At 40.8% G+C, this 15,995-nt stretch overlaps 1 protein-coding gene across 8 annotated transcripts in view; it reads right to left on the bottom strand.

Moving 5' to 3' along the window:
- Positions 1-15,995, bottom strand: part of LOC123576756 (chondroitin sulfate proteoglycan 4-like) — a 102,758-nt gene that overhangs the window by 23,422 nt on the left and 63,341 nt on the right. For 5 of the 8 annotated variants that reach the window (XM_045438038.1, XM_045438069.1, XM_045438078.1 and 2 more), the window contains 2 exons: positions 14,265-14,448; positions 7,992-13,375 (listed from right to left, as the gene is read on the bottom strand). In XM_045438038.1, the coding sequence (XP_045293994.1) occupies positions 11,328-13,375; positions 14,265-14,448 (2,232 nt within the window). In that variant the 3' untranslated portion in view covers positions 7,992-11,327. Of the gene's footprint in view, positions 1-4,595; positions 5,915-7,203; positions 7,242-7,991; positions 13,376-14,264; positions 14,449-15,995 lie in introns of those variants that run through there. The other 3 variants (XR_006701570.1, XR_006701566.1, XR_006701567.1) reach the window with 3 other exon arrangements.

Below are 15,995 nucleotides of genomic sequence, written 5' to 3'. Positions count from 1 at the left end.
ATGAGAGGAGACAAGAGACGTGACAGCCAAAGGGCAAGTGGTATCCTGATTTGAATCCTGGAAAAGAAAAGAGACACTAATGGAAAAGCTGGTGAAATCCAAATAAAGTGTGTAGCTTAGACAACGGTGTCATACCAATGGTAGTTTCCCAGTTTTGATAAATGTACCACGGTTATATAAGATGTTAACATTAGGAGAAGCTGGATGAGGGTACGTGAGGACTCTATGCATTATCCCTGTAACTTTTTTGTAAATCTAAAATTATTTCAGAGAAAAAACCAGACTACAGAGAAGTTCACGGAGTCTCCAGGAGCACCAGAGGACCAATTGTGGTGGCTACAGAGCCAGAAACTGTTGCCAAACCCAGTGTTTGGCCCAAGGAACCGGGCCAAGAAAGACTACAAAGCCCATGCTAGGCACAGACGCTATAGGCCTCACCATCAGCACCATGAAGCCAGGCCCTTATCTGTCATTTCTGCTTCTAGAAATTGGATGTCACTTCTGCTACCACCATCTGTCACCAGAATGGAGTTGGGACAGCCCCTGCTTCCTCCCATTGCTGGGCTATGTTTGCATAATGGCTGCGGGGAAGTTGGGACTTGAGTATCTGACATTTCAGCTTCTATTTCTGGGAAGGGAGCTCTCCTTCATAAAATAGGAGATTTCCCAGACATAAGTATGCTCAGTAGCCAGAAAGAAGGCTAAATGCCCATCATAGCGATTGAGATTGTCTAACTGGAATGGTCACACAAGGACCCCCGGAGGAAGTAGAATGTAGATAGGCCAGTGTTGTAGTGAAACCCGATTTGGAATAAAACTGGACAGCATTCAGCACTTAGCCCTGTAGTGGAGGTGAGATTCTGATAAGTAGAAATGCACCGTTCTCACCCAAAAGTTATGTTGAACAAGCAGTACGTAAAGTGTAATGAGAAAACTTTATTTTTGTCTTCCACTGGCCCTTTCAATCACCTCTGTGGGATCATATCTGCTAAGTTTTCAGGCAGGGGTAGGGGAAGTTCTCAAGAATTTTCTGGTCCTTCTTGAATAATACACACACTTCTAGGGTTGCTTCAAGTTACACATTATGATTTCAGATTAGCATTAAAATATCAGCCTTATGTAATGGTCAAAATTTCAAATTTGCTTCTCAGTCGAGCCTTCTTCCCCTTCTACGGTTTGAACCTGAAGTCAGGGAAGGAAAAGGCCACCCTTCCCTCACATCTGTTCTTCCTCTAACTAATCATGTTTCAACTTCTCCAGGGTTGAAGCACAGTAAGGGCACTAGGTCAAGGAAACAGAAAAGTTTCTACTTAACTGGTACTGCTATATAGTTAGAATTTGTAATCTCTATTTTTGTACAAGTTTAAAGGACTTTTCTTATGAGATTTAACATGGTTCTTCAGAAATTTTTGGAGATCTCTTATCTGTAATTCTTTGGCAAGGCAAATGCCAATATTCTCTGGCTGGTCACTTCCTTTCCTTCTCATTCCCTAGAAATCCAGGAGTTCCCCATCTTCTCCCCATTTAAGTCTTAGGTCTCTAGATCACCCTCCTGGATATGACCTGAAATGACCCCATGCCAGCTTGTTCTCTGGATGCACATCTGGCCTACAAGAAACACTCATGTAGTCACCCATTGACCTGACTGACAGACTCTGGAAGGGCTGACCTCCTATCATGGGCACCTCTGGTGGGATGAACTGGGATAGAGACAGCCGCAGATACAGCCACCCAACGTGGAACAACATATGGTCAACTTCAACAGTATAGTTCTGGTGGATTCTCCTGTCCCAGAGGCCTACTAAAATGCCAGTTACCTTTCCAAATGTGATCTGTACACTAAACCAAGATGAAATATTTCTCCTTCTTCCTCACAGATTCAAACATTCCAAGTGACCACATTCATTCTATTTCTATTCCACAATAAAACCAACTTTCCCAGATAAAACTTGTTTGATTTCCATTCAAAATACATTCTTCTGTTGGAGCTCATGCTCCTGAAATGAGAAGCTTATAGCAAGAGTGCTAACAGAATGCAAATATCTTCAAAAACCACTAGCAAACCAACTCCAGCAATATATATAAAAGATTATACACCATGATCAAGTGGGATTGATTGGTTAAATATCTTAAAAATCAATTAATGGAATATATCATGCCAATAGAATAAAGAACAAAAACCACATGATCATCTCCATAGTTCAGGGAAAAAATGTGACAAAACTCAACATCCCTTCCTGATAAAAATATTCAGCACACTAAGAATGGAAGGGGACTTCCTCAACCTGATAAAAGGCATCTACAAAAAAATTCTACAATTAGCAATATACCTAATGAGAAGAGACTGAAACTTTCTCCCTAAGATCAACAACAAAACAAGGAGGTCCACTCTCACCACTCCTATTCAACATTTTACTGGAGATTCTAGCAACGGTAGTTAGGAAAGAAAATTAAATAAAAAGCACCTAATTTTGAAAGGAGGAACTAAAACTATTTGTATTTGCAAGTGAAATAATCTTGCATATAGAAAATCCTAAGGAACCCACTAAGGAACAATTAAAATAAAAATACTTTAACAAACTTGTAGATTACAAAATCAATAACGAAGATCAGTTGTATTTCTGTACCCGAACAATAACAAAAACAAAATTAAATTAAGAAAAGAATTCAATTTACAGTAGCATCACAAAAAATAAAACATTTAGAAATAAATTTAACGGAAAAAGTGCAAGACTTGTACATTGAAAACAACAAGACACTGTTAGGGAAAAAGAAATCTAGAAAGACCTAAATAAATGGAAAGACATTCTATATTCATGGACCAGAAGAACTCACTATTACTCAGCCATAAAAAAGAATGAAATCTCGCTATTTGCAACAATATGGATGGATCTAAAGGGTATAATGCTAAGTGAAATAAGTCAGTCAGAGACAGACAAATACTATAATGATTTCAGTCATCTTGGAATTTAGGAAATGAAAAAAATGAACAAAAGAGAGAGAAAGAGAGAGAGAGAGAGAGAGAGAGAGAAACAAAAAATAGATTCTTAAATACAGAGAACAAATTGGTGGCTGCCAGAGGGGAGGTGGGTGAGGGGATAGGTCAAATAGGTGAAGGGCATTAAGAGCCCACTTATGATGAGCCATGGGTAATATAGAATTGTTGAATCATTATATCGTACACATGAAACAAATAAAAAACTCTATGTTAACTATGCTGGAATTAAAATAAATAAATAATAAAAAAGATACAGTAGTCTCCAAATTTATGGATTCAATGCAATTTCTATCAAAGTCTTCACTGCCTTCTGTGCAGAAATTGACAAGCTGATTCTATAGTTCATATGGAAATTAAAGGAGCCCAAAACAGCTAAAACTATCTTGAAAAAGAAGGACAAAGTTGGAGAACTCACTTCCCAGTTTCAAAACTTACTGCAAAGCTACTGTAATCAAAACAAAGTGGCACGAATATAGGTGCATATATATTTATATATATACTCAATGGAATAGAATTGAGAATATAGAAATGTCTCACATTCATGGTCGACTCATTTTTGACATGGGAGTTAAGACAATTAAATAGGGGAAAGAACTGTCCTTTCAACAAACAGTGTTGGGACAACTCGTTACCACATGCAATAGGATGAAGTTGGACCCCTACTTTATACCATAGGCACCGTATCTTAAAATTAACTCAAAATGAGTCAAAGATATAATTTTGAGACCTAAAACTATAAAAGTCTTAAAAGAAAGCAAAGGCCTCCATCTTTATGACTTCAAATTAGGAGACGGTTTCTTAGATACAAGACCAAAAATACAAACAAGAGGAAAAAATAGATAAATTAGACATCACAATTAAAACCTCCTTGAGGGAGGGGAGGGTAGGTGACGGGTATTGAAGAGGGCATCTTTTGGGATGAGCACTGGATGTTGTATGGAAACCAGTTTGACAATAAATTTCATATATTAAAAAAAATAAAAAATAAAAAATAAAACCTCCCATATTTTCTAGCACGTCATCCAAAAACTGAAACGACAACCTACAAATGAGAGACACTTTTTGAGTATCACATATCTGATAAGGATTATTATCCATGATATGTAAATAACACAGTGGAAGAATAAAAGCAAATAACCCAATTTTTAAAATGGACAAAAGATCTAAAGAGAAATTTCTCTAACGAAGACATGCAAATGGCCAAGTACATGATTGCATACCTTTGTGAAAACACTAAAAACTATGGAATTGTATACCCTGAGTGGATTGTTTGGTGTGTAAATAACATCTCAATAAAGCTGTTATTGGGTGTCTGGGTGGTTCAGTTAAGCATCTAACTTCAGCTCAGGTCATGATCTCACGGTTCATGAGTTCCAGTTCCTCATTGGTTGAGCACAAGCCCTGCTTCGGTTGAGCTCCACTTCTCTCTCTCTCTCTCTCTCTCTCTCTCCCTCTTCCCTTTGTGGGATTCTCTCTTTCTCTCCCTCACTCTTTCTGCTCCTCACTCACCTGTGCCCTCCCTCTCTCTCTCTCTCTCAAAAAAAATAAATAAATAAAGCTGTTATTAAAAACAAGTGCGAGGTAATCTTTACTTTGAGAAACCATGAGCAGTGCTGAAATGAAATGCAGAAGAGCGTTTCTAAACTATTACAAAATACAGTAAATCTTGGTCTTGCTAAAAGTTGTGGTTAATGAGCTACTGTTTCTTAAACCCAACACAACCAGTGGAGAAACTGCAATGAAGAGTGAGATTTTTAACTAGATGGTGATTTGGTAAAGCCGTGACTTCTTGGCTGATTCCAAGACAGAGCCTTGGCTTAGGGTCTGCCACTAGTTCAAGGCCTCCTGGCTCCCAGCTGTGGGCAGACAGCAGTGTCCCAGCAGACCTGGGCTGCGTGTGATAAGGGGTCCGGCAGGGCACTGGCCCTCAAGGCAAGTAACCCAGAGTAACTGTTCCTAAGGGTCCAATGAAAACCATAAGGCCATGGACGCCTAGCCATAGGGTTCATACTCCCAGCTGATGATACAAGGAAAATAGGGACCACTGTCTTTGCCTGGGCTCCCTTAACAGCAAAGGCTCATCTGTGAGTGGGAGCAGGAGTGAGGGACAGGGATAACAAGCAGGGCAGGAAGAGGTTCCACACCCCCATATATCTGTCTTCAATCTTCATGACAGTCTGAGAAGCCTCACAGAATGCATCTTAGAACTGTTTATACCCGGGGATGAAAGGAAGAGGTATTTATTCCTTAGCTCCTCTTTGCTGCTGGGTAAGAGTTGTTCTGTGGGGAGTTAACTCTCTCACTTCTGGGTTGTGCAAGTACAGGTTCCCACAGGCATGCTGCAGAGATACCGGGACCCAGGGCACACCACACCCTCATTTATGGCTATAAATATGCCTGGAACTGGTAGCCATAGTTGGAGGAAAAAGCCAAGCTGAGAGAATTTTAAACAATGCTTAAGAGGTGTCTGATGCAACAGTCATCAACTAAATTCTATGCAGTCTCAGAATCAGCTATACAATTAGCAGGGTGCAGTGAAGCATGAAAATTGGGAGCTACGTTCAAAAATTATTGGAATTTCAAGATGGTTAGACAGAGCATTAATCCCAGCCCAGGTCCTTCTGAGGCCTGTGTGGCTGCACTGGTTGCATATGCCTGTGGAGCTGGTCTTGTCTGGACTCTTAAATAGTGAGTTAGTCCTCATCCCCAAACCTTGCTAATGCACACACACACACACACACACACACACACACGGGATGACTGACCACATCTTCCTAAGGAACACCGTCATTGAGGAGCTGACTTTTCTCTTCCCTGCTTCTCCCTGAGGTCTGGCCATGCAGCCATAAGCATGGCCTCCATACAGTTCTTGGCCCTGCTGGTGTATGCTGAGGTTTTTCCAGGCCGTGGTCAAATCTGGACAAAGGAGAGAATTTTGCATAAAGTTGCTTATTTTTCCCCCCAAAGTTCTTTATTATAAGAGTTTGTCCTTAAGAAAGGATATTATGGTGATGGTAAACAGTACTTTTTATTTTGGTAAAGTTATGGTATTAATTTTTTTTAAGTGGCAGTCCTTTGCTAATCCTGGACTTAAAAAGAAAATTACTAGGGTGCTTCATTGGCTCGGTCAGTTGAGTGTGGGAATCTTGATTTTGGCTTGGCTCATGATCTCACAGTGTGTGAGATCAAGCCCCATGTTGGGCTCTGTGCTGGCAGTGCAGAGGCTGTTTGGGCTTCTCCCTCTCCCTCTCTCTCTGCCTTCCCCCTCAAAATAGATAATTAAGCTTTGAAAAGAGACAAGAAAAGTAGTAGCCTGTGAATGCTTGGGAATAATGGGATGGGAAGTGGGAGAAGGGGTAAAGGTTTCAAATCAAAGCCCTGGCTGATGTAGGGATTTGATCCAGTTTGGAAAGGAAGGGAACAAAGCAGAATATTTCATCAACAGTTCAGGAGCCCCTACAAGATAGAGAACCATTACAATCCCTGATTTTACAAATGTTCCTGATGTGTTCTTTCTTTCATCCATTTTCTTGCCAAGGCTCCATCCAAGGACAAAGGGGAAAGCAGTGCCTGCCCAGTGGGGCATGAGCATGTGGGAAGCTCCCCTTCTGAAAAACACATCACCTATCCTTAAACCGCCCACCTGAAATTCCATTACCACATACTGCTTCAATTCCATGTACTGCTTTGGGTACAATATGAGCCTCTCGTTTACTGAAGTGGCCTAATGTATTAGTTCTTTTAAAATGCATTAAAAGTGCAGGTAAGAAAAAGTTTTTGTAGCATTTAGTATAGTGCCTGATGCACTGAAAATTCTGTATGGAGGTGGTGATGATGATGATGATGATGATAATGATATTAACATCACTAAATCTTAACAAAACCCAAAGAAGTAGGTTTGGAGGAGGAAATTGTTGTCTAAAAAATTGAAATTCAGTGAGATTGAATACACTACTCAAAGCCACACTGCTTGGAAGCAGAGAGCCAGGATCCAAAACCGAGGCAGAGTCTAGATCTAACCACTCTGTAGTGTCTCACTCTGTAGGCCTCGATGGGAACATGAGGGGCACCTTGAGGGACAGGTGGGCGGAAGTGGAGGTAGGTGGGCCAGTGAGGTCCCTCATTCTCACCACACCACTGAGTTTTCAAGTGAAAAGATGAAGCCTTTTCGGAACCTCTATTTCTTTTTGTCCTTTTTTCCATACCTTCTCTCCTGTCACTCCTTGTGTGATTCTGGAAGAACCTATCAGAGGAAACAAACCAGAAAGATCCTTTCAGGACAACATCTCACATCTGCATCTAGGGGAAGTGTCTAGTATTTGGTGTCTCACAGACAGTAGGTGCCTTATAAATGTTTGCCAATCATTATGAAAAGGCAGCCCTTTCTAAGTGTTTGCCAAACAGACAGTGGTGTTCTTGAGCACCTTAGCCAAGGGCTCCATCACTGGGCATGCCCGACAGTGGGTTCCATGCCCACTTTCAACCCTATATGTCTCCCTACACATGGCCAACCTCAAACTCATTAATTACAATGCTTCTGAAAGATGTAGGTGTGTAACACAGTCCCATGGTCAAATTCAGGTAGTGTCATCTGATACATACCTATTATTCACCCTCCGTGTCTAACAGCCCCAGAAATCTGAAAAACCAGACGGTAAGAACAGCACCTGTCTCAATCTACCTAATGCAGACTCTAAGGAAGTGCACCCAGGTGTTTGAGCAGGATCCCTGCAAGATTAGAATTTGCCAAAGCCTCCAGATATGGAACAATGTTAGACCCTCCCTTCCCAGCCCACCCAAAAAAATACCTCCTGTTAAGCAAGAATCAGCAATTCTTCTGACACTAACTTTTGGTGTCCCCTTATTCATTCCCCAGTCATTTGTTAAGAGGTGGCGAATTCATTATGACGTGCAGTTGTAGCTCTTTGTATGGGAGAAACCATTTCAAACTCATTTTCAATTTCCAAAACTAATTTTCAACACTAAACAAGAATTTGCCAAAACTTTTTATTTCATTTTTTATTTGAGCCAGCACCAAATGGTAGGCATTTTTAAAAATTGAATCCATCTGCAAATCAGAAGACTATTCTAGATGCTCTGGAAAACTTTCCAAGCTCTATATTAATTACTCTATTAATTACTGAGTCTTGACATCTGTACCTCACACTGATGGTCTTGCTTTGGCAGGCACACTCACAGACACCGTGAATTCTCATTTCAAAGCATCTGTGTCTATTTAATTCCAATATGGACACTAATTTTATTTTTATGAAGTTACAGAGTTAACAGGAAAGGGGAGGGGAAATCATATTTTTTTGTTTGGTCAGGCTGATAAGCTTCACAGATCTCATGGCTGAAGCAAGGAAGAGGCCAACATGGTCATGGAGCCAACTACATCTGGCTCTTCCACAAAGAACGGGCAGTCTCCTTGCCCAGCCGCGATAAAAGAAAACCCACTTAACTGGATGCAAAGATGTTCCTCAGCCTTCCCTTTCTGTGTACAAGCTCAAGCACATACTGCCATTCTGTTCCTTCTGAGCACCTGGCTCCTTAGAACAAGCTAAATGGGCAAGGGACATTAAGGAGGACACTTGTTGGGATGAGCACTGGGTGTTATATGTAAGTGATGAGTCACTAAATTCTATTACTGAAAACATTATTATATTATGTGTTAGCTAACTTGGATTTAAATTGAAAAAAAGGAAAAAGAAAAAAAAAAGAATAATTCTGAGTTGCATAGTGATCAAACCAACCTTGGGTTAATACTCTCAGTCCTCCTTTCTAAGGGGATCAAGTCCAAAAATATTGAATTATTTCAATAATACAGAAAGACAAGAGGGAATCACTTTAGGAAGAAGAGTAGGTAAGATTTCTTTAGCACCAGCATTGGAACCAGAGATCTAAGACATGATTAGTTATCTCTAGGTCCAAATATGCTGTCCTTCCATTTGGTCTGTAGATTATGAAGTCTGTTTCCACAGAAAGCCGTTAAAATTGGGTTGGGACAGAAAAGCAACCCAGAGAAGCAGAAAAGGGAAAGGATGAGAAAAAATTCTTGTCCACATGGAACACATCTGAGGCCATTAGACTTTGGGGAACACTTTGACCTCATCTTTACCTTTGTAAATATCGATTTTTTTCCCCTCCCTATGTGTTCCAACTGTTAATACAAGGTAAAATCTTTTTCTTTTATCAAGGAATATGAAGGAATGAATCTGCCCTCAAGCTTTGTTTTTAAATACATCCTCTTTAAAAAAAATTTGCCAAGCAGAGTTTCAACCGTACAATAGAATTTTCACCCTTTTATTCTGTTTTTAGAATATAGTTGCTGCTTACATTTGGTAATGGGTTTATTAATCCTTCATCAGGTAGATAAGAAAACTCTTCATTGTGGTTTTAACCAGGGTTTCTCAACGTTGGCATTGTTGAAATTTTGGATCAGGTAATTCTTTTGGGGGGCTGTCCTATGCAGTGTTGGATATCTGGCAGCATCTTTGGTTTGCACTCAATGGATGCCAACAGCACCTGATGTGAAAACCAAAAATGTCTCTAGACACTGCCAAATGCCCCCGCCAGGAGAAATTGTTCCTTCCACTCTAAACTCACTAGTTGCTGGTTTTAAGAAAATCATTAAAATATGAAAAGGAGATACTAAAGTAGATATCCATTTGAAAGATCAAAATGCTTATTTCCCAAGTATTTCATATTTGAAGAGTACTTTAACAGATCTTATTCACTGTTTAACTAATTGCCATCCTCCAGCCTCCCCTAATTACAGGGTGGGGTCATCCACTGATCTCTGACATGGCAGAATCCTCTCCCAGCCCCAGGAAAGATCGTCAGTCAGAAGAATTCCATTTCTTGGCCAAATGGTTGTTCCAGAGATGGGAATCCCATTGCTCAGTTCTAGACTGAGACATAAAAGGGGGAAAATGTTTGGGAAGGCCTACCCTTACAGGATTAAAATAATAATAAATAAGATCTTAAGAAAAAGTCTTTTTGCCATATCTGTTTTTTTCCCACTAGAATGTCTGCCTTTGAACGTGACTGTCCTGCTTAGAGCATTAGCAGGTACCTCACAATCACAAGGAACTAAGCCAAAAAACAAAAACAAAAATGAAAAACAGAATTCCAACAGCTTGAGGAAGGTAGAGAAGAAAGAACAAAAGAGTTTCAGTACTTGATGACATCTTTGGACTGTTGAACCGGCCTCGGAATGTCCACCTCAGGCTACTTGGTAGTTGCAAGACTTTTATTGCTTAGCCAGATCAATAGTTGGCAAACTGATTTGTGGGTCAAAGGCAAGAACTAAGAATTGTTTCTACCTTTTTAAAACTTTGTTAAGAAAATGAAGGTTGTTAAAAATAAACAGCCATACATGGCCCGCAAAGTCTAAGCTCTTTACCTTGTGGTACTGCACGAATAAAGTTTGCCAATCTCCAATCTAAACGACTCATATCTAATGTCCTGTGATTTGCAACCTAAAGCATTCATAACTAATACACGTACTGATATCTTCATTTTATAGTTATCGAAACTGAGGTTTGAATCAGTTGAGCCAATGGTAGGCTCAACCAGACAAGTCAGGTACAAATTTGCCATTATTTCAATTCATCGTGATGTTAAGCCAAATCGAGTCATCACAAATGCGTTTAACAGCCTTTTCTATTCTTTAGGGCTTCAAATCATATTTGTACTACAGACTTGGTTTTACAAGTCAGAATAGATAAATCTTCTCGATGAAACACAATATGCTCAGTGAATACTTCAAAGGGAGTCAAGCTGTCCTACTATCCAGAGCACCAAGGCATTTCCTGCACAAGAAGTCAAACCAACGGGCTCCAAGGAGGAAAATACATTATAGAAATACACTAGAAACAAACTTGCTGATTTGCTAAATTACCTTGTCTACTTGCTGAAACAGTTCCTGCATTTCCTTGCTGACTCACTCAGAGAGAGTGAATCCTCAGTGAAAAATATGCAAAGGCTTCCTCCATTAACTCTAGCACCCAAGTTAATACTGCTATTCCCAGTTAGGCCAGCATGTTTGGTAGCACTTTGGTAAAGGGCTTAAATACTGACACAACCTTATACTCAGAGTCAGGTCCAGAAGAGAGCATACAAAGCTCATTGTGGAGAGCCCATCAGAAGAGTGTTGTACGCGTTACAATAAACCATGCCAACATCTAACCATGGGACCATAACTGAGCACGGAGTAACTGTCACGGCCAAGCTTTTCTCAGTTGATTCACCCAGCATTCCTTTGCCTTTGGATCCCAGTACCTATCCCAGTACAGCAGGTGGTCACTCAGGAACAAGAGCCCTCAGTCTACACCCAATACTGGTTGTGCTTCAGTGTTGGGTTGGTTTGTCGGCAGAGCTTCACCATGTCAGGATCCAGATTCATCCATGTCTCCCAAGGAGCACATTTCTCCACTGGCTCAGTAGCTGGAGAAGCCATTTGCCCACTTAGTGGGTCCCTGCAAAGACTGACTGGGGGACTGCTGGAGCTTTTTAGAAGGGGTGTCACTGTGACAGTGGGAACAGCTATGCTCCTTTTTGGCCTAGGACTTGGGGTTGTAGTTTCCAGATTGGTCAGGGGCTTGATAAGAGGTTTTGCCTTTTCTGCCCTCCGGCCCAGCATCCGGATACACAAGGTCACGGCAGTTACTGTCAGCAGGAAGACCACCACAGCCGAGGGTACAATGACTATCACAGGATAATTGCTCTCCCTGGGTTGGGTGGGTGCCTGAGGACTGGCGTCGGTGGTGTTTGGTGGCCAAATGATCCTAGTTAGAGAGGCTCTGCTGTCCATTGTAGGCTCTTGACCATGGTGTCGTCCCCAGGGATCTGCTTGCTGCTGCCTGGCCTGAGTCAGCTTCCCTAAAGTTTCTGTCTGTACTGTGGGTCCTGAGGAAACCACAAGCTTTTCCTGAGAGAAATCTGAAGTCACAAGGTTATTGGAAGTGACTAGTAAAGAAACATCAGGGATAAATGTTTGCAAGAGTAAGGGGTCAGGTGGCACTATGGTGAAGGGAAGATAACCTATTGCTGGCTGTACATGGTCTGCCCTGAGCAGGAAAGTGAAGGAGTCATTCACCATATCGATGCCTGTTAAGTTGGCATGTGGATTCAGCATTAACAATCCTTGGTCAATGTCCCTCTGAGTGAATAGAGTAGCGTTTTCCATTTCAGCGCCTCGGCCCACTCTTCGTACAAGTCTTCCATGGACAGGGGGTTCTGTCACTTCAAATTGGGGATCACTCTTAGTCCTATTAGCAAGCTCAGTAGCATCAAGGTCCTTTCTTCTCAGCTGATAAACCACTCTGTTGGCAATGGTCAAGTTTGACATAACCCGCAGTAGAGGCTGCACTCTGATGGTCAGTGTTTGTCCTGTAAGGTTGCTTTCTGGTGTAAACAGTGAGAAATGTAGCTGGTCCCCAGAGGCAGTGAGATTTGTCATATGGTAAGAGAGTCTTCCTGAATGTAGATCCTCCTGCCCAAAGCTGATGACCACCTGGTTTTCAATGAGCAGATGCCCATGTTGGAGGGGCCATGTCATCTTGTAAGTGATTTGGGGGCTTCTCCCATTGGTCATTGCTGACAGATGAGTATTGGTGATAGGAACTATTGTCTGGCCTTGTGGGAGAAGTAGGTCAGTGAGGTTCACAAGGGTGATGGAGATGGGGATGACATCCAGGTGGAAGAGCTTATAGAGTGGGCGGTGTTGACCATCGGTCACACTAAAGTAAAACACGCCTGAGGATGGGCTTCCATCTTGAATGAATAAAACCCTAGAGTTGTCAATGTCGGCCTGTGTGAAATGGTGAACAGGTATGTCTGGATGGTGAGCCAGTGCCAAAAAGCCATTATTAGGATTACGGATGATCATATATCTGATCTCCTCTGGAGGACTGTCTAGATCTTCCACTCTCAGATTTTCAGGTCCCACAACTAACCTGTTGCCCTGTAGAACTTTCAACCGAAGCCCCTTTGTCTTTAATGCTGGTGCCTGGTCATTAACAGGAGAGATGGTGATGTTAAACATCTCTTCAAGGAAGTCAGCCTTTGGCTTGGTGGCAGACTTACTCTTTTGATTTGGCCAAACGGCAAAGGTAAAATTATCAGCCAGTGATTCAGAGTCATCGTGAAGGTATATGATTCCAAATGTATTAACTATATACTGGGAGAAATTGGGTTTTCCTTTGGTAATATTCCTCTCTCCAACCATAAGGGTTCCATGGTGAGGAAGAGATATAACCTGGAACCAGATCTCATAGGAAGATCGCTGCGATCTGGGTAATTTCAGCAAGAGGTTGGAAGCATCTAAATTAGATTGGCCAATGAGAACTTTGTCTCCCTCCTTGACGGCAGCTCCTGTGAAAATACAAAGAACAAAGTGGTATTTCATTAGAACTTTCAAATGACAGGGGCACCTGGGTGGTTCAATCGGTTAAGCACCGGACTCTTGGTTTCAGCTCAGGTCATGATCTCATGGTTTCGTGGGTTCAAGCCCCACACTGGGCTCTGTGCTAGCAGCACAGAGCCAGCTTGGGATTCTCTCTCCCTCTCTGTCTTCCCCTTCCCCGCTCACTCTGTCTCTCTCAAATAAATAACTAAAACTTAAAAAAAAAATAGTATAGAACTTTAAGATGACAGCTACAAAGCACTTTCACTCTCAGATTTCCTTATTCCAGTGGATTATTCAAAACGCCTTGGTTGCACAGAGACCTTGTTACCCAAGGCATATAAATTAAATTTTAAGTACACACACCCAAACTATTAAGTCAACATTACAAGCAAGAGAGTTCTGAAATCTTGAGATTCACTTATATAATGTTAATTTCCTCACTTACCTACTACTGGACTTTCTCTTGCCATGGAAACAGGTGCAGCTTTCAATACCCCTTTCCTTTCAGGAACTTGCCCTATTTGTTATTTTCATTTTCTATGGACAGTTTTTAGTCATAGGCATGGTAAAGTCCCCATTTGCAGGTACAAATAAAATTCTTTAGAGCTAATTTTCAATCTTCCCCCCAACTACAACTATTAAAGCTTATGAGAGGAAAGAGAAGAGGACCAGAGAAAGAGCACGCATAAAGAAATAAATTTTTATAACTATATATGTTTTCTTTCAAAGGTTGATGTCATGGCATTGCTATGATATCATGGCATTTCTAATTAACAAGAGAATTACTTATTTCCAAATTGTCCCAACTTTAATAATTACAAATAAGACACTGACCGTATCTTTTGGTGCCTTTACCTGTATTTGCAAGCAGACGACTATGCCGACCAGGTTCAGTAATTTCATATGATATAGTAATACGAAACTCCTCAGGGCCTAGAGCTGCTGGTGGGGAGGATGTCATGAATGTGAAAGAGTCTTCTGCAGTCCAGCCAGTGTTCTCACGGTCCACATGCTGATATAATATCAGTTGTTCACTGACCTGTCAAGACAGGAAGGAAAAATCAGCCCCTGGCTTCAGGGATAATACAAGGACTAACATGTGTCCTAACTGAAGGAGATACATATATGTCTTTTCAGGGTTCATTCTCATGCTTAAATTATGGCACATATCTGCAAACATATGTGTTTGCACTTAACAATATGGTAACCTATTTGTCAAACATAGCTCTTCTATTACAAAAATAGTTTATTTATCGGGGCGCCTGGGTGGCGCAGTCGGTTAAGCGTCCGACTTCAGCCAGGTCACGATCTCGCGGTCTGTGAGTTCGAGCCCCGCGTCAGGCTCTGGGCTGATGGCTCAGAGCCTGGAGCCTGTTTCCGATTCTGTGTCTCCCTCTCTCTCTGCCCCTCCCCCATTCATGCTCTGTCTCTCTCTGTCCCAAAAATAAATAAACATTGAAAAAAAAATTTTTTTAAAAATAGTTTATTTATCAAAGAAAAAAAAGCACGTTGATTTCGAGATGACTTAGGCTATGGTATTTATATTATAGTAAGTATATAATAAATCTTCACTTGCCTGTATGATAGTTTAAAAAACTATCAACTCACAACCAATCTTGTTTTATATAATATTACTCATATTCTGCCCAATAGCTTATTTTGAAGCCAATCTCAAACACCATTTTATCTGTAAATGTTGTAGTAAATATTGACAAAATGACTCTTTTAAAAAAACATAATCACAATACCATTATCACATCTTTTTAAAAAAATTTTTTGAACATTTATTTATTTTTGAGAGACAGAGAGAGACAGAGCATGAGCAGAGGAGGGGCAGAGAGAGAGAGAAGAAGACACAGAATCTGAAGCAACCTGCAGGCTCTGAGCAAGCTGTCAGCACAGAGCCTGATGCAGGGCTCAAACCCACAAACTGTGAGATCATGACCTGAGCCGAAGTCAGATGCTCAACCAACTGAGCCACCCAGGTGCCTCATATCACATCTAAATATTATCAATAATTACTTAATATCATCAACTATCCAATTAGTGTTCAAATATCTCTGATGATCTACTACATGACTTTTTTTTTACATAGTTGCTTTGAGTCAGGATCCTTAGAAGTCCACACATCACATTTGTTTGATGCTTCTCAGAGGCATCTCTTAGTCTATAGGTTCCCCTTCTCTAATTTTTTTGCTTGTAATTTATTTGTTAAAGTAATTGGGTCATCTATCTTATAGAGTTTCCTACATTCTGGATTTTATTGCTTGCATCCCAATGGTGTTGTTTAACATGTTCCTCTGTCTCCTACATTTCCAACATACTAGTAATTAAATCTAGAAGTGTAATAAGAATCAGGTTCAAGTTTTTTAAAGAATGTTTTACAGGTTGTATTGTATATTTTCTGTACATCTCATTGCAAGACAAAATAATTTTGGGTTGCTTCTCTTTTGGATATGTTAAGATTAATTGGTGAATTCAAATGCTTCCAGGTTGATCCATCTCTTTTAAAGTTCTCCACCAGCCTGGTCATGTGATAATTTTACAGAGTCAGTGATATGATTGTTTAAACACCTGATTTTTGCA

The sequence above is a fragment of the Leopardus geoffroyi genome, chromosome A1 (genome assembly GCF_018350155.1).
Source record: "Leopardus geoffroyi isolate Oge1 chromosome A1, O.geoffroyi_Oge1_pat1.0, whole genome shotgun sequence".
In the NCBI taxonomy this organism is placed as follows: Eukaryota; Metazoa; Chordata; class Mammalia; order Carnivora; family Felidae; genus Leopardus; species Leopardus geoffroyi.
The sequence above is the reverse complement of the archived record's forward strand: the minus strand, read 5'-3'. Positions and strand labels throughout refer to the sequence as shown.